Raw genomic sequence first — 19,070 nt, forward strand, 5'->3', positions numbered from 1 at the left:
AGAGACCACCTAGTTAGAAAAATAGTCGCAATTTCAAGTGTAAATCATGACAGTGAACAAGTTAAGACAGAATTCAAATGAAATGAAGAAAGAAAAAAAGTAATTTCAAAATATTTAGATAACCACGTATGCAAACTATGCATATGATCATCAAACGTGCTTCAAAAGCTTCACAATAGTTGGAGTCAAATAGACTACAGCATGAATGCTGCTTTCATAAATTATGTAGATACATAGCAAAGTTGTTACCCTCGTAAAATAAAAATTCAGTTGCGTTCGATTTTTTTATTGTATATAATTGGTGCAATTCTTTTCAGCTATTCTGTAACTTTACAAATAATAGAAGAGAATATATATATCTGTATGTGTTGGCATTCTACAGAGTAGACTGCTGAACTTAAACTTACAACATGTGGCACTACTTTGAAAGATAAATATATGCATCTCGGAGCGATATATATATATATTTTTTTAATTTGAATTTGAATTTAAAAAATAAGAACAATTTGAGTAGTTTTGACTTATAATTTCCGGAAATATAATCAAACAAATTTTTTTTAAATAATCCTTTTTAGTGGTAGCGATTTAATTGGCATGTGACTTTCCCAAGATTTTTTAAAAACAAAATTAAACTATTTTTATGAAGATTTGAAACAATAGTCTTCATTGTAGCAATAACTTTAAATCATTTTCCCTATTTTATCAAATGTTTAATCGCGAGCATTCATTTTGTGCTTGAAAGCTAAGAAATGATGATTCTGTAAAAAACATTTTCACATTATTTGTCAGTGCCATTAAAAATTTCTTTTAGTTTATTTCATCAGTTTTTATTTATGAAATCTATTACAAAGTTTTCTAAGATATTAAATAATATAAGAAAAATGTTTAAAGATTATACTGGCTACATTTTTTAATTCTTATTTGCAAATGCCAATTTATTTAACATGCTGCTAAACTAGTTCTTATAAATAATTTGCTCTATATCATTTTGCTGCTGAGTTCAGTCGCTCACCTTAAATGAAAAATAAGAAAGTGAAATCGCACTTTAGAGAACATGTAATTTGTTAGCTGTCGTGAATAACTACGACTGCATGCAACTTTGACGTCATGAGGCTCGACTCCATTAACTCCAATTAGGGAGGCTCATGTACTCAACGAACAAAACAGGCAAATGGCCGAGCGAAAATGTCTAACGATTTTATTTTTCCAAAATACTGAGTGAACCATAAATATCAGGTCATGATAAGAGATTCAGTTGCAGCGAAACGTAACCGATTTTCTTGTCGAATTCAGCTGGTCGCCACAGGTAGTCAGAAATAAATAAAATCGCAGTTCATTTATATAATTATCTCGTTCTTCTTTTCTAGGCCTTCCAGATTTAAGTTCGATTTAATGTTACATTTATAATAATTTGTAAAGAGACGTATATATTTTTTTCCTTTATAAATAATCTGAACTTTCACTGAAATTATCAATCAATAAACATGTTATTCTATAAAACAGAATGCAATTATCTTTAAATCTGTTGTTTATAAATGAAATATTGTTTAAAAAGTATATAATTTATATCCTTGAAATGCTGATAATTCTACAATAAATGTGTAATTTTGCTTTCACTTTTCTTTCTATTTGGAGGTTAATTATTATTTATTATTAATAATTTTTTGTTATCTAATTAGATGATACTTTCTGTTGCTGCTATGTACAGTCTTACAAATTCATTTAAGAATGCAGAGAATATTCGAAGTGTTTGTGGATTATATATAATTTTTTGTATCGAATTATAGCATATTTGAATCGTTTAATTTCAGTTTATAAGCTCGGAAAACGATAATTCGATGACTGTATGACATACAGATACAATGGCTAAGGACTTAAAATAAAAAGAAATTTATATATCATTATATTAAATGTTACAACAATTTTCAATAATTTCAGAAACAAAAGCCAATGTGATTTCTTATCATGTTCTACAAATTATCTTCAGATAACATAAGAAAGAAATTCATTATTCGTCAGAAAAGATACTCAGCATAATTTGTGATGAATTTGCTTCAAATAAATTCATAATATTTAAGATAGCATTGATATTATCTCCTTAGTATAAAAAAGTATCTAGTAAAGATAGATTAGTATCTTCTAGATAACCTTTCACAATAGCTCTAATCAGCAAATTTTTCAAGTAGATACTCATGGTTTTCTTGCTGCGAGCAATTTACTGATTTTCTACTTCAAATATTTTTTCATTAATTCTGTCTTTATTCAAAATTAGTTCCATAATTAAATTCCTTAATGTTAATGATTTCAAGTTGCATTTATTGATCAATTTCCAATTAAAATTGTCACAACTTAAAATAGTTTTAATAATGAACTTTAATTGTAATCGTAGTGCAAGAATTGAACTTTAATCCACATGTTAATAATTTAAACAGGAATTTCTGTCAAGAATTTTTTGAAAAAAAGCATTTCTCTATTTTTATGTAGGATCCTCATAAATTACTGAAAGTTTTTTCCTGAATTCCCACTCGATTTTAATTCTTTGACAGAAAAAAAAATTGTTAGTTTCATTTATGATTAAAGTAGAATCCTTTGGGAAAATATAAAGTTTTTTCTTTAAACTCCAAACCACTAAAATAAAACAAAAAAAAACCACTGTAATATTTCAGAACATACGAGCAGTAAAAGTTTCAAATATAGATAGATCTAAATGTGAAATTTCTACGAATTGCAATGGCAGCTTAATGGCTGAATTTGGGTTTCAAGTTTTGAAATGATAATAATCAAAGTTTCCTTTCCTCCAAAAAAAAATAAAAAATAAATAAATAAAAACAATGATTGTGTAGGTCATCAAATGTATTGTTTACTGTTTAATTTATTAGTTACTCAACAAATATCATATTGAATGTGATAGAAAATATCGTATTTCAATGTAATAGAGATGTTGGTTTGGGGTAATTGGTTGGTTGGTTAGTATTGATTGTAATTCATGCGGGGCTGTCATTCAATAGTATGGTTTAATATATACTGATTTTATTTAGCTAATCCCTTAAAATAATCGAATCTCTTGTAAGAAATTAGTATTGTAGTGGCTTCTGATTTGTTTAGCTAAATTTGCTGCTGTGGAATTTCATATCATAATCCGTTGTTATGAAAATCGTTAGCTAATCATTTAGTTATTTAAAGCAATATTACCAATTTTATATGTAATAAATGTGTACTATAAAAAGCTAGAAAACAGTCTAAGTTATAGTTTTCAAGCGGATTATTCTAAGAATAGTCGAGACGGCACACGCCTGTCTGGTCCGAAAAAAGCAACGTCACATGATAGCTTGTAATATGGTTGCCATGGAAATAAGTGTTACGTGCGGAAGAAATACGGAATTTACTGAGGATCTCTGGTAAGAAAAGAAACATTTCATAAAATTTAGAACGTTCATGGAGAAAATGGCATCGAAAATATGATCGTGAGAATTAAGAAAGGAAAACCATCATTTTTAATTTTGATGTTCCATATTGTTTTTAATTTCATACATACAGCATACTCTATAGCTATTGTTTTTATATCGGGTCAACATATGACTTTTTCTTATAGTGTTAGGGAAAATGTAAAAATAAAACTTTTTTCAGTTGATATTAGCAAAAAAAAAAAATGATATGGGGCCTATAATATATGATGTTATGTCATAATAACCAACGGCTAAAATGAACTATTGTTCTATACACACTATATATACTGTATTAACTGTTAGAATTGATAAATCACCATTTAGTTGTTAGTATTTTGTTCCCAATGTTTGGCTTTTAATTATTAATTTCATTAAATATTAAGAATCAATCTTTAATTTCATTAAATGTGAATGTTGATAGCTCTTAAATCGCTTGATGGCATTGAAAAATAGTTCAACGAGCTTAAAAATATTAAATATTTATTCCTCTAATAAGTGATAAAAAAATCACTTTTTTTCTTCCTATTTTTTATGAAATGAATATGTTTTTCTATAAAAATCTTGATTTTTAATTATTCCGTGACACGAGTCGTACCAATTTTATTTAAGTAATTATTGATCATCAGATTCATGAATTCTTTATTAGAATTTGTTTATATCACTCTTCAAGTAGATTTTGAGAAAAACATGATAGCGTGAGTGTTACAATTACTGCTACAATCGATCATGATTGATTATTTTATTCCGTGCTGTTTCTTTAGCTTATAAAATATTTAAAAAAAATCAATGAATCGGTGGAAAATATTATTCTTAACTTTCAAAATAAATTTCCAAAGAACATGTAATTTAAAGGTACAAGAAAGCTGAAGTAGAATCAAGTTCTGAATTTTGTTGAACTTTAGTGCATTATTCTGTTATTTAGAATATTTCTTATTTGATAATAGAGCAATCTATTGAATTGAGTATTTATTTCAGATTCGTTGCTATATAAAAATAAATGAAAATAATGTGTTCTAAGTAGAATCTAAGTAATTCCTCGCAGTAACTAACCATTGTAAAAAAAAAAAAAAAATCTTTTTTTTTGGGGGGGGGGGATTTTAACAAATATTCTATAAACAAAAAAGAAACTCGCTATGCTGGCGGATTCGAATACTTTACCGTTGCTTTAGAGGAAACGAGACAAAAATATTGCCGATTTCATTTGCAAGAATTTCTGTTAGTAAACGCTAAAATTTATAACTTGTAAATAATAATTTTATATTTAATACATTAAATGTAAAATACATTTAATGAATTTTAATATATTAAATTCCTTGCATTTTAAAAAAGTTTCAGCTCTCCAAATCAATGTATATTTTTGATAATTTTCGATTTTCAAAGTATAAATATTTCTCTATTGTTTGAAACATAACTCTATAGTAATTAATATAATAAAAAAGAATCAAATTTAAATATTTTATTTCATAAATAGTTCAATGTTAAATGCGATTAATAAAATATGTTTAATCAAACTTTTATTTTCTCTATTGTTGTGTAAATTGTGGAAAGATTGTATGCTGAACTGATTTATAATTTACACAATGTTTTTATTTTCTTTCTTTTATGCATATATTTTATTTTTTTGCTTAACATTTATATGTTATTAATTTCTTCTCAGCGACTTTTCTATTATTAATTTAAAATTCCAATAAAATGTTTTGAAATCTTTAATTAAAATGCTTAATACAATAATCTTACACTATTGATTCAATAACCACTATAATATGTGTAAAATTTCAATTTAAGAATTCGTCATTCATAATTTCTTTTTCAACAACTTGGTTGATTTTTGTCAACTTGTCGGTCAAAAGTCTGTCCGATTATATAAAAAAAATAGCTATTTAAAGGAAGGAAATCGTCTGTAAAAGAGTTTAAATGGTTATCTCTTTTATACTGTATTTATTTATTTTCATAATTATAATTTCATGTTTTGATGCAAATCGTTTGAATTTATTCTTTTTTTTTATGGGAAAAATCGTCTGAACTCTTATTATGCAGTCTATGTAAAACCAAATTCTGTTAATTAATAAGGTTAAAATCCTTGCATCATTATATCGGAGAATTTATTAATATTTATATGTGTCTTTAATTCTATATTTCATAGTGTAAATTTAAAAAAAATTATTTTCCAACATATAACTGATATTTGTAAAAAATCTCATTATGAATTAGGGTTACGATGGAATAATTTTTATAAATGAAATAGAAGTGTAAAATTTTTAATACTGATTTTTTTTTTTGAAAAAAGAAGGCAAAATTAGGGATTTTTTTAATTAGATTTAGATTTTTTAATTAGATTTTTAATAATTCTAAATGATGACAAGTTGAATTCTCTAATAATTTATTTACGGATCGAAAAAAATTCAAGTTAAGTAAGTTCGGACTACCTAATTCTCTGTTCGGTTACATTATTAACATTCTAAAGATATAAATTCATGAAGAAATAAGTATGAAATAAGTATATATTCTGTCTATACGGTTTGTATAGTCTCAGAAACATAACAATTACCTACATTGAAAGCTATTTTAAAAATAAAAATTATATAAGATTTGCTTCCTAACAACGAATTATTTGCCAAATTTTAAGTTATAAACCCAAAAAATTCAAAAAATAAAATAAAAGACAGTTACATCTGGATTAAAATCACCTGTAATATTTATATGCATTTAATCTGATTTCCATGAAGAATTTATTGCATTAAAGCAATTTTTTCGTCACAATAGGAGTATGTTTTGGTTCGGATGGCATGAATTTTGTGCTTTTGATATAATGGAATGCAAACATAGCGTAGAATTATGGTTTGGAATTCAGAAAGAATGAATGAATGTATGATAATTAGAGAATGAGTGCTAAGTCATGATAATGTTTTCCTGTCTAATATGAATGTGTCGTGCGTGCTCTATGCTTGATTGCTTATCTTTGTGTCTGCATAAAATATGTACGAATGCATTTTTCTTTTTAAGTACATTTCTAAATTAAATTATTTTTATTTCGAAGTAATTACAAGCTTATAGAATTTTATATTAACATTCAGTGTAAATTAAAATGAATGCAGAAAACAATTCAATTTATTCTCAATATTTTACAAATTTATTGAAATAAATAAACCCAATGCTCTTCAAATAAAATATAAAATGTATAATGATTCAATATTAAATGAATATTTGAAGTTCTGTAATGGTTCTTATACTTAATATTAAATCTTAAAAATTAGCATTCAAAACAAAACAAAAAAAAATGCGTCGAATTCGCCTTAATATTTTATTTAAAAGCTAGTTCAACAACAATTTTATTTTTATTTTGTTATTTATTATTTTATTTACTCATAGCGCAACAAGTTTATATCAAAAATTATTTTAGCTGACTATTATTTTAAACGGTTGTTTTTTCAAAGTCTTAAAAATCTGCACCAAATCGAAATTTAATAATCGCGTATACAATTACAGAATTCTAAATAATTCATTTAATATCTTTTGATAATTACTTTTAGATGTTGTGAGATCATGCATTAATTAGACTGTTCGAATATAAGATCGCAATCATTTACATTTTTTTTTCAGAATAATTATATATATATTCATAAAATCAAAAATATTTAACATTTTCTGTAAAATATATTAACTTTTAATAGAGACAAATATTTAATACCTTTATACTTTAAAACAGCAGTTCACCTAATTGATAATTAAACTTTCAGCTGTTTACTAAAATTAATTCATGTAATTTTTCTAATAGATATTTTTACAAGAACTTTGAAACATGTTATCAGAAAATTATATTAATTTTTGCAACTGCAATTTATTTTACTATGGATAATGCAATGTTTTACTGTGTGTACATTGCAAAAGAAAGGCTCTTCATATTGACATCTTGCATTTGAATGTTAATCACCTTCTGTTGTCAATAAGACTAGCATAGCGTTTTATCATTGGCGACTGGGGCACAAGTTCCATGAAAAAAATTTATTGCTTAGTGGCATCACATATACACTATCTACTAATAAGTAATTGGACACATGTATAAAAGAGATAAACACAATTTATTCATATTCAATAGTTGGTAGAGCCTCTAGCTGAGGCAATTACAGCCTTAATCCTCCAGGGCATGCTTTATACAAGTGTTTGGATGATGGACATTGGTATTTTCTTTCACTCGGCTCGGAGAAAACATGTAAGTTCTTTCACCGATTTTGAATGGCTGCAGCATCCCTTAATTCGACGATCCAACTTGTCCCAGAGTTTTCTATTTGATTCAAGTCTGGATTCTGGGCAGGCCAATCCAGTCGGTTCATCCCACTGTCATCATACCAATCCATGGTGTTCAATAAGACAAGTAGCGTTGTCATCCTGGAAATAACAATAGGAATCAACCCGTAAAATTGCCTAAGCGTAAGAAGTACATTGTTGTCTAGAATAGTGACGTAGTCTTCCCCGTGATCTGGGCGACCCGGCTTCGAATCCCGGTTCGGGCATGGTTGTTCTTCATCTGTGTTCTATCTGTGAGGTGTGTGAATGTGCCTCCCTTAAAAAGGGGTTGTGCAAGCGAATGTATGAGTTTCATCTTCAATGAGCTAGAAGTCGGAATTGTGCCCTCGGGTGCTCAGGGGTCTTTACCCTCAGAAGCTACTGCACCCCCCCCCTTTCCGTTGTAACGCGGACACGACATCATCATCATCAATAGTGACGTAGGAGTCGGAGTTGAGTTTACCATGAATTCGGATCAAGCATCCCAATCCATACCACGAGAAACATCCCCAGACCATAATTCCAACTCCGCCAAACTTGACTGTAGGCACAATGCATTCTGGTAAAAGACGTTATGCATACGCCAAAGTCAGACTCTGTCATCAGACTTGTAGTGATTGAACCTTGATTCATGACTCTAGAGAACCTATTTCCATTCATCTACGGTCGAATTTCGACATGTCTTGCACCACCTCAACCGAGCAAAGCAGTTGGATTTTGTAATGAAAGACATGGGCGGCAGCACGACCATGGAAACCAAGCAAATATGCTTCCTTTTGAATGGTATTTTTGGAAACAACAGTCTCGGATGCTTATTGAAACTCCTGGAGTATGTAGGCAATCGATTTGGCGCTGTTTTGGTCGTTGGTCTCTATTTTTTAATTTCGTGGATCTGCTGAATCAAAGCGCATTCCTACAATCACTACTCACCTTCAACTTCTTAATCACAAAAGCCACTATTGATTTTGAAATTTTCAACTCACTAGATATGCCCCTTAAAGAATGGTCATTTCTATGAAATTCGACAACTACGCCTTTCTCGCAGTCAGACAGCTATGAATTTCGTGGCATCTTGCATGTGACTACTGCCAATTATGTATCCCACATGATATTTAAGTAGAGAAGGCATGACGTAGATCAGGCCCGCTGATATCCTCATTTGCATGAGTGTCCAAATACTTTTTAGATCGTGTATATTCCCTATATGATCAATTGCTTAAAGTTGTTAGTGTCATTATTACATATCAGCATTTCCAAAAACATTGAGATTAATAAATGATGCATTTAGACCCTTTCAAAAACACGTGTCATATTCCTCAGCCATCGCTTTGCAGTCTTTCTTCTGCTAATTCATTTTCTAACAACTAAAAGTGCCATTAAGGCCCTATATTTCATAACGCAAACTGATACTAAAGACAGATCTAATCAATAAGTCTTTTTAACCATTATATTCTCAATTTTTTTGGGGGGAAAGCCAAATTTCACCACCAATACATCCTAAATTTCTTAAAAGAAACTGTCTTTAAAAATCAATTTCGTAAAGCAATCATTAGCATAAGAATGATTATCACTTTCTTTCAACATTTCAATTTTCAAATTTACAAATCATTATTTAAATACCTAAATTCTAGTTTTCATTAGGGTAATTCTAGTCTAGGTTCAAATTATAACGAATTTCACTCAATACAGCATGAGAATATTCTTTGAGTGAGGTCAATTTCCAGATCTTAAAGCACCACGTATTTAGCACCTAACTGCTTTCAGCACAATGCAAAGGTTAGTTGATGAAAAGTGCTTTTTGAAGGCGTAGCTATCTCAAAAGCTTTTTGCTAATTAATCATTGCACAAAACTGAAAAACTATACTATAAACACGGATATAAGTAATTAAATTTCCATAATCAGAAAAATTACCTACCTTTGCAAAACGGACTAAGTTTTAAAAAATAGTCAAGATATATCGGTACCTACTTGATTTTCAAGCGAAATGGAGCTTTTAATAAGTCAAGACTTTAGTACTTGTCGGTGATTGATATTATTTCCAAAAACGTCCAATGTCACATTTTTCATTCAATATATGTTATTTTTATATAAATTATACATTTTTTTTTCTTATTGGTCAAATAATTAATTTCCTTTTAAACAGTTTGTTCAAACATAATGCCAATATCCCCAGTGAAAAGTTAAGTCCTTTCACTTTTTACTTGCTGCTTAACTATGCCCTAAATATTAACAATTTTTTTTTTTTTACGCGATGCGATAAAGAAACACACAAACTGTCCGTTTTACAAAGGTCTTCTGTTTATCTATGGGTGCTATGCTGTAGCTCTGATTCTAGTACTTTATTCCCGCATGCTGCTGACCCCAGTGTTGGCCTGCACGACTTAGCCTGGTAATCTGGTATGTCCAAGTATACTCCTTTGGTAAGCTCACACGCCTACTGCTTTATACGGATTTCCTATTTTTTTTTTTTCTTCTCTATTTTTACTTTCCTACTCTCTTTTTCTCTGCTAATTATCTGTGTTGTATTTATTTTTTATTGGTTTTTGTCTTATATTCGCTTTAACCAAGGGATTTTCAATATAGCATTGTGAATCACTAAGGGTAATTGGGTGTTTTCGTAGTAATTACGTTATTGTCATTGAATTCCAAAATAACCTTTAGAATCTCTGTTTTGTTCTCTGTAATAGTGGAATTTATTAGTATAGTGTCTGGGTTTATAAACCTTATGGATGATTTCAAATAGTAATTTGGAATATAATATTTGAAATAATCCAAAATGCATAATATTGGTAATCTGCTTGTTGCATGTTGTAGAAATTTTATTGTAGATAATTAGAAGGCATGGAAGAGTTGATTTTATAGCATGGCATGTTGTCTTAATCATACTAGTGACTGATTGTTTCATTTATTTAGAATATTCAGTAAAATATTTGTGTTCTTATGATTGATCATTTTATATGTTTGAAATATTGAATTCATGTATATGATAACGTATGTTTTATTGCAGTTTCGTATTTGTAAATGTATATAATATTGCAAAAATTGATGCTGAAATTTTCATATAAAATATTTTGTGAAAAGATGTTTGTGATAATCAGACATCACTATTATTCCGTGGGAGGAAAGAAAATCAAATTATTTTCTTTTTCAAAAATTATTTCAATTCAAAGAACTTTAGTCTTCTTTTTAATCTATACTATAATGAATTTAGTGTGGATAAATTAATGAAACGCAAGGGCTGATTTCTTTTTCAAAAAAAAAATTGATACAAGTTAAAAATTGCATTCCTCTAAAAGTTTAAGGCATTTGTAAATCTCTGCAAATTTCTGGGATCAGAAGTTTTTAAATAAACACATAAAATTCAGCCATTTTTCAATATTTAAACATTTTAAATGGAAATGAGATAATATCTCAATGTGTATTTGAATAGTATATATTTCTGTGTATTCTCAGTCTGATTAACACTCAATCAAATATATGTATTCAAAATTTCCATTTATGTATTTACTAGTTGCCTCCGGCGACCAGATGGTTCACCCGGAACATTTGTTATATTTGATTTCAGATCAATCTCTTGGATATAACTTCATGTTCATGATTCCATCAAATTGTTTCACACTGAAGCCACATTATTTTCATTGCCTGGCATATGTTCTGTTTACTGTGCACATACACCATCCTAATGGAGACTTATCCCATGACATCATAGCGTTATTTAAAGCGTATATGTGCAGTTCATCTATCTTCTAAATTTCATGATACTTTATCTTCAATTTTTTATTTGATTATTAATTTACACATATATTAAACAGAATCCTTTATAATGGCACAGAATTATGCGATTAAATATTTGATGAAACAATGAACACAGTTTAAATTTTAGGCTAACCATGTTAATTAACCTGAGGAAGTATTTAAAAAAATGCTCAAATTCGGAAAATATATACAGAACTAATAAATTCATATCATTAAAAATAGAAGTTTTTAAATTTTGAAACTGTGTAAAGTTTATTTTAATGCAGTAGAATTTTTAGAAATTATCGTGGAAAAACTCAGTTTAATATTTTAAATAATTAAAATTTCCAAAAGAATTGCTTCGACTCGGGCATCCCCTTTTTTCAAGTTATATATGTGCCAAATTTGGTAGCTATAGGTCAAATGGCCTGACCTGTAGAGCGCTAACACAAGCATACTCGCATAGACACACACATACCTCCATTTTTATTATTGGTAGATATATAAATGGTATCAGAATGTTTCATTTCTTAACACATTTTCATAGAATTTTTACATTGTGTTCAAAAGCTTAAATACTTGCCTAGAAACATTATTAATTAAAAAGTTTTTAAAAAATACGCATCATCCAAAATTATTTCCATTTCTTGACAATACAGCTGCTGATTCACAAAAATTCTTTTTAATTTACTTGAAGCTGTACTAATGCTAAAATGGTTTCAATTTTATCCAATTTTGTTTAATATATTACTGAAATTTGTATTTTTACATTTTTTTAAACTGTCATTAAAAATGATAATTTGATTAAACTATTAATTTCCTTAAACAAGAAAGCTTTTCGTCCAATGTTTTGTATAACTAACCCAGACCTGGTTCTTTTACCATTAAATTTTCCATAACCAACTACGAATTTCTCAGTGTAATATTTTAAAGTTTTTAAAAAGAATAAAATATTAATAGCTTTGCTTGAAACGCTAAAGGTGATTTATTAGCTCCTACAGCATAATACATCTAATTATGCTGGTGAAATAATTCGGCTTTCAACAATTCTTTTATCATGATTATATGATTAAATTGAAGTATTTTTGCAAGCTTTCAACGCTAAAAATGCATACACGAAAGTTTTTTTCTTTTTTATTCAAAATAGCTCTTTTCTGTTTTTCAACAGTTTAAGAATACTACCTTTAACATCTCTAAAAACATTTAAACAATATATTTGTATGAGAAAATTTATACCAATTTCATTCAGAAACTAACTAATAGCTTAAATTATTCATTGAATTGCAGAATTTTACGTTACTGAGAAGCTTTATAAATAAATTTACATAAATCCATTAAACTTAAATATTTAAATTTCCGTATATTGACTGAATATCCAACAAAGATATTCTATCGAATAAATTCTTGAATAGAACTACACTGAACTCTGCGGAATATTAATCATTTACATTTTTCTGAATAATTATTATAGATTTAAATCTAAAATATTATTGTATAAATAATATTAATCTAAAGTATAAATAATATTAATGTAAAATATATTATTAAAAAATTGCTCGTCATAATTTTTTTTAATTCTCTTTTATAAATTTTAAATAGATAAGATTCACTCTTTCCAAAAATCAAATCTTATTGAAAAAAAAAATCGTTTGAAATGACATTCTTTGCCATTCAATCATGAATGAAAAAGACGAAGAGTTGTATTCGCTTTTAAATCGACTTTCTGGAGAAAAATATGTTCATTTTCAAAATATTTCATCTATAAACGAGACGATGGTTATTCTAAATATGATTTTGAGACAGAAATAACTCTCACGTCAGTCAATGTGTTTAGAAAAAAATGGCAAATTAAAATTATTGCGTGTTCAAATTTCTTGGCATGTTTGATTCATTTTTAACGTATAAATAAATACTATTTGCTCGCTTTTGTTTTCTTGAAGTTTTTGGAATTTGATGTTGCTACTTTTTTTCATAGCATGAATTCTGTTTTTAAACATTACAGACACTGTAATATTCTTTGAGAGCACAGTATATACTAAAACATATATACTCTCGTTGGCTTGATTAAATACAATTATTGTATTTTTTATATAGTGATGCAACTTTTATTGTTTCCATCAAAACAACGATCTCAATAACTATTAAATCATGTGTAACCTTACTTAGTGATATCATATTACATCTTCGGAATAATCTATTCTATGCATTTCTACTCTTAATTTGAGCTAGAGAGAATTCACACACGCTTTTGAATCAATAAATTTCTGTTTACATAAAATGCAACATTAATCATTTTTATAAATTGTTATTTTGACTAGATCAGTCGCTATAGGAAATAAACTCTTAGAATTTAGAAAAGGACTTTGATTTACAAAAACTATTTTCACATTTTATATTGCAGCCTGCAAAAACTCCCTTGTAATGGTAGTACATAATTGAAAAAGTGATGCATGAACTTGGATGCTTTTTGAAGGTCATTATAGCTAATGAAGAGATAATTTATTTGTCTGTTCTGAATTACCTCGGAGTCGTTTGCTTTGGTTGACCTTATCTTATCTAAATTACCCTGTTCTAAGCATTTTTACTTTTAATTTAAATTGGAGAGGATCCGCCCTTTTGAAACTTAAGTTTCTTGTTTACATAAAATGCGACATTAGTCATTTTCTTATTAATTCTTATTTTGACAAAATTAATTGTTGTAGGAAATAAACTCTTGGAATTTGAAAAAAAAAAAGGACTTTGTTCTCAGCTACAAAAACTCACATTCTCAGAATAATTTTCTATTGTATATTATAGTCTACATAAAACCCCCTGGTAATGGTAGTAGATGATTTCAAAAATGATGCATGAACTTGAATGCTTTTTGAAGGTCATTATTGCTTATGAAGGGATAATTTATTTGTCTGTTCTGAATAATCTCGGAATCGCATGCTGCTTTGGTTGACCTTATCTTACCTAAATTACTATGTCTGTCTAGTTAATAATGTTCTTCATTTTTATCAAAATTGCCGAACAGAAAAAAGAGCTGCTTTCTTCAAAGTAGAAAAAAATTTAAAACTTTTATTTAATAATCTCTTTTGACATTTTAAAAAAATTATTTTTATAGATATTTTATTCTTATTATATTGCTATCAAAAGATATAAGTTACAAAAAAGTAATATAAATATATTTAATTTTAAGCCGATTTTATTATACAATTTTTATAATTAACTGATAATGAAAAGCAGTTTATTAAATCTAGTTGCCAATGCATTTTAATATAAATTGCGGAAGAAACATTTTATTTTGTTGTTTGTCGAAAAAACATCTTTTGTAAACATGTTTTCGATGTTTTTACGATTCATTTATAATAAATTCTTATTAGTCACAGATGTTATGCAATTTAAATTGCCTTTACAGAATAACATTATTTCAATAATAGTTTGAAATTTCATGGCCGAATCGTGATGTTGATCTGAAATCGACTCTGCTCTATTACTAGTACTAGTAAATCTACTCTGATATAGTATCATTGGTTGCAATTGTTGAAGATACACGAACATAACTTCAAATAGAAGAAGGATGTTCGTTTGAATGTAATTATTTTTTTTAATGAAACTGGTAATCTGTTTGAGTAAAAACTTTCTGAAAGTTCTGGGTATTTTTAAACTTTCAAAATTCGTCTTTTGTTAAAAACACATTTTTCTCTTAAGAATTCTATTCTTGAAATCATTCCTTCTTGATGCATCTTCTGTACCGAAATCATCTACTCCAAGTTATATATGTTTACAAAAACATAAATCATATTTTCATGAAATTTGGCTATTGAATTTTATTAAATATACATAAATACTAAATACATAATCCTTATAAAAATCATATTCATAATTCTTATGGGGCTGTGGTGGCCTGATGGTAAGGTCTCGGCTTCGGAGACGGACTCTAAATCCGTCGGGGCCAAATATCCTCCCTCTGGTGTGGTGTGGAAGTTTGGATAAGGGGGTGTTAGCTCATTTGTCACCCTCATCATCTGACTGCGGTTCAAAATTACGAGGTCCATCCCAAATTAGCCCTAGGGTTGCTTTAAAGCGGAACGTTAATATAACTAAACTAAACTCATAATCTTTATATATCCTTACTATTGCTGCTTATGAAATATCACTTTTTTTTTTTTCAAGAAGCCCAGATTCAGTTTTTGATACTTTTTGAATTGAAGACTGACGTTTGTTTTTTGTATTGTGCAGGGGTCGGCGGACTCAAATTATAGCCAGCCTTCCTCCGACCTGTCTCTAGATGAAGAACGGGAGGCACTGCGCCGAGAGACTGAGCGACAGGCGCTGGCCCAGCTGGAGAAGGCTCGGGTGAGTAGGACGGGGCTTTTAGAAATTATAATTTATTATTCTTATATTATATTTTATATTTATTATTTATATTATTATTTATACTTTATAAACTATAATTTACTATTTTTTAGTTTCGAATGTGATAAAAATTAAAGTTGCATTTAGTGTCATTGAAATAATGAATGGTGGGAAAAAATTCTGAAACTTAAATCATTCCTGTAGGTAAAAAAAAAAAAAAATACTAAATAAATTCTATGTCATCATAAATAATTTTTGGTACAGTTCATTGGAATGTACAGATACATTGGTGAAAATGTTATAAATGGAAAGTTCCACTTTGCAAACAGAACTATTTTGATCAAAACTCAATTCCCAGTAAGATATTTTTTTACTTGTTTTAACTATTATGATTAAATTATAAGTAAGATTAATAAGCTAATCAGGGATCCATAAAAATAAAACTTTTTTGTCCATTCGAAAATAAACAACTAAAAACTTAAATTTTACTTCTTTATAAAATAGCAATGTTTTAAAATTTGATATTCATATAAATAAAAGTTTTTGAAATACGTCAGATGCCGAATTATTAAGCAGACGTTTTTATTCCCTTTAAACCGAAACTCATTGACAAACAATATAATCAATTTATAGATTTTTTTTAAAAAACTTTGCTGCATTGTTTTTATTATTAATCGTTATTTCGAAAAATTTATTTCATTTAAGGCATTTTTTAGGGATACATTTTTTAAGCATGCTGTTATTACGATATGTGGCATAAGATCCGGGAATTGCTGTAAGCATGATTCAAAGTAGTGCAAAATGCTTCTTTGATCAAAAGCATTGATTTGATACATTTTAATCACTTTTAACTGAAGATTAATCAAAATTTTGATGTTACTTGTTACTCTTCGATAACTTCGAAAATTGTTATCGAACAAAATCCGTTTTCGTTCGCTAATATTTTTCGAAGGAAAAAAAACTTTAAAAGAACAAAAAGCTTTTTTTTTTTTTATATCCGTTTAAATTTTACACAATGCTTTTCTAATTTTAATAAATTTTTTTTCAAAATACTTTTAAATATATCTTTCAAAAATATTTTTCATCGTTTTAATAAGTACATTTATGCATAAGCATGTTGAAATGATATTAAAAACATTTTTGTAAGGCATGTTACCATTGCTATAATTAAGAGAAATTTTAAAAATAGAATACAGTCGAAGGAAGCAAGCCTCAAACGTTATCAAACAGCACTGTTTCAAACTAGGCGTTCGAAACTCCTTTTTTTGTTTTGCTTTTTTAGCAAAGGATAGAAATAAAATATGTAAATGTTATTACACATTCGTCCAAATTTGTACCTGTATTTTTAGGTTCTATAATTAATCTTGCAATAGACATCAGACTGAGAAATAATAAAAATGGACCACTTTTAAATAGAAACTATTTTTGCAGTTTTCTTAAAACACAGAAAGTAATTCCTTTTCCTTCGAATATTCAAGAAAAATCGATATATTGACTGATACTTGATGTTAAAAATGGCTCACCTCGCAAATTAACTGTAGACTTAACGTCTCCTTTCAAAATGCCTGACATGAACCGCGTAGAAAAGATTAAGACGAATGAAAAAAGATAACGGTTTTGTTAAAACTAGAAGAAAATGGCTTTGATGTTAGATATTGGAACTCCCAGTAAACTTACTTTAATAATTATATTCTTCTAATGAGAACTTTTATCATTGAAATGAAATAACCCGATAAATGATGATGATGTCGTGTCCCCGTTACCACGGAAAGGGGTGCAGTAGTTTCTGAGGGTAAAGACCCCTGAGCACCCGAGTTCGGAAGTCTGATTTCTAGCTCATATGAAGCTGAAACTCACACATTCGCTTGCACAACCCCTTTCTACAGGGGGGCACGTTCACACACCTCACAGATGAAGAACACCATGGGATTCGAACCCAGTACGCCCAGATCACGGTGAAGATGGCGCTACCCCTATGCAAGGACTCTGGCAGCACGATAAATATGGTTAATTTATATTAACTCTTCTTATTAAAAATTAGAACGTATCATTTATTAACCCAGTTTCTGTTTAAGAAATTTTTAATCAGGCATGCGTGAGAACAATAATCTAGTTCCCTACAATATTGCAACAGGAAAACTTCACGTTCCTCACGTTCTTTGGAAAGAAAATTCAATATGAAGAGGGAAGAGAATTTTTATAATTTCATTATGAGGTAGATGAAAACGATATGTTCACGAGTTTTAGGAACGGTTATTTTGTTATTTTCTAAATTCCACATTTCACAAGATAAAACAAACACGAACACGATAATCACTAGAATATAATCTAATAATGTTAATAAAGTAACGCCATCTGTTGTATCAAACGAGAAGGCAGTAGAGCTATGTAACCGCTACAAGTATTTTTTGTTTTTCTTTATCAAAAATTCCTTTTCAACTTATAGATAAATGCAGATGCATATGGAGAGAGAGGAAATTTAAAGATATTGCACGTCTATGTGTTTAAGTCCTTTTTCAATCACCCATATTTAAGAGTCTTAAATTAAAAGTATTATAACTTGCTTGATTCTAAATGAGTTCATAATTTTTTATTTATTTATTTATTTGTGTAAAACCTTAATATATATCAATAGCTTCGTTATTTTTGTAAATCAAAAGCTTTTGAAAAATAATTAGAAAAATATAACTGCCTCGCAAAAACAGTATCAATCGTATAATTTTGTCCCAACATCAAAAAGTGATTTTATGGAAGGTAGTCGCCTGCCAATGATTTAAACATAAACTTTATATATATTAAGAAACAATGTCCTAACAAATATCTTTTTTATTAAAGTGTCTAATAATTACGTTATTTCCCACAGACGAAGGCAGTTGCTTTTGCTGTACGAACTAATGTCGCTTACGATGGGAGCTTAGACGATGATTCACCAGTGCACGGTTGTGCAATCTCATTCGGAATCAAAGACTATCTGCACATCAAAGAGGTACTGAAATCTCTCTCCTGTTTACCTACTTAAGTTATTTTGAGAAAGTTTATAAGCTTATTAATAAGTAAATTGCTATAAAATAATTATTTAGCTCAGTAAAATAATCCATTTGGAAACTGTATTGGTATTTCTTTGTCTAAACCTGCTAACTTTAATTCATCTAATTTATCATTAAAATGTGTATATTATAACAATTATAAGCAATATATTCATTTGAAATCATTCGATTGAAATATTATCTTATAAATTAGAATCATTGTAATAAAAATTATTT

At 28.4% G+C, this 19,070-nt stretch overlaps 1 protein-coding gene across 6 annotated transcripts in view; it reads left to right on the plus strand.

The window, feature by feature from the left end:
• The window catches only part of LOC129962377 (voltage-dependent L-type calcium channel subunit beta-1-like), a 236,367-nt gene that overhangs the window by 187,781 nt on the left and 29,516 nt on the right, over positions 1–19,070 (plus strand). For 5 of the 6 annotated variants that reach the window (XM_056076123.1, XM_056076124.1, XM_056076126.1 and 2 more), the window contains exons 2-3: positions 15,691–15,807; positions 18,671–18,793. In XM_056076123.1, coding sequence (XP_055932098.1) covers positions 15,691–15,807; positions 18,671–18,793 — 240 coding nt within the window. Of the gene's footprint in view, positions 1–10,096; positions 10,152–15,690; positions 15,808–18,670; positions 18,794–19,070 lie in introns of all 6 variants that reach the window. The other variant, XM_056076127.1, reaches the window with a different exon arrangement.

Source organism: Argiope bruennichi, chromosome 2 (genome assembly GCF_947563725.1).
Source record: "Argiope bruennichi chromosome 2, qqArgBrue1.1, whole genome shotgun sequence".
Lineage (NCBI taxonomy): Eukaryota > Metazoa > Arthropoda > Arachnida > Araneae > Araneidae > Argiope > Argiope bruennichi.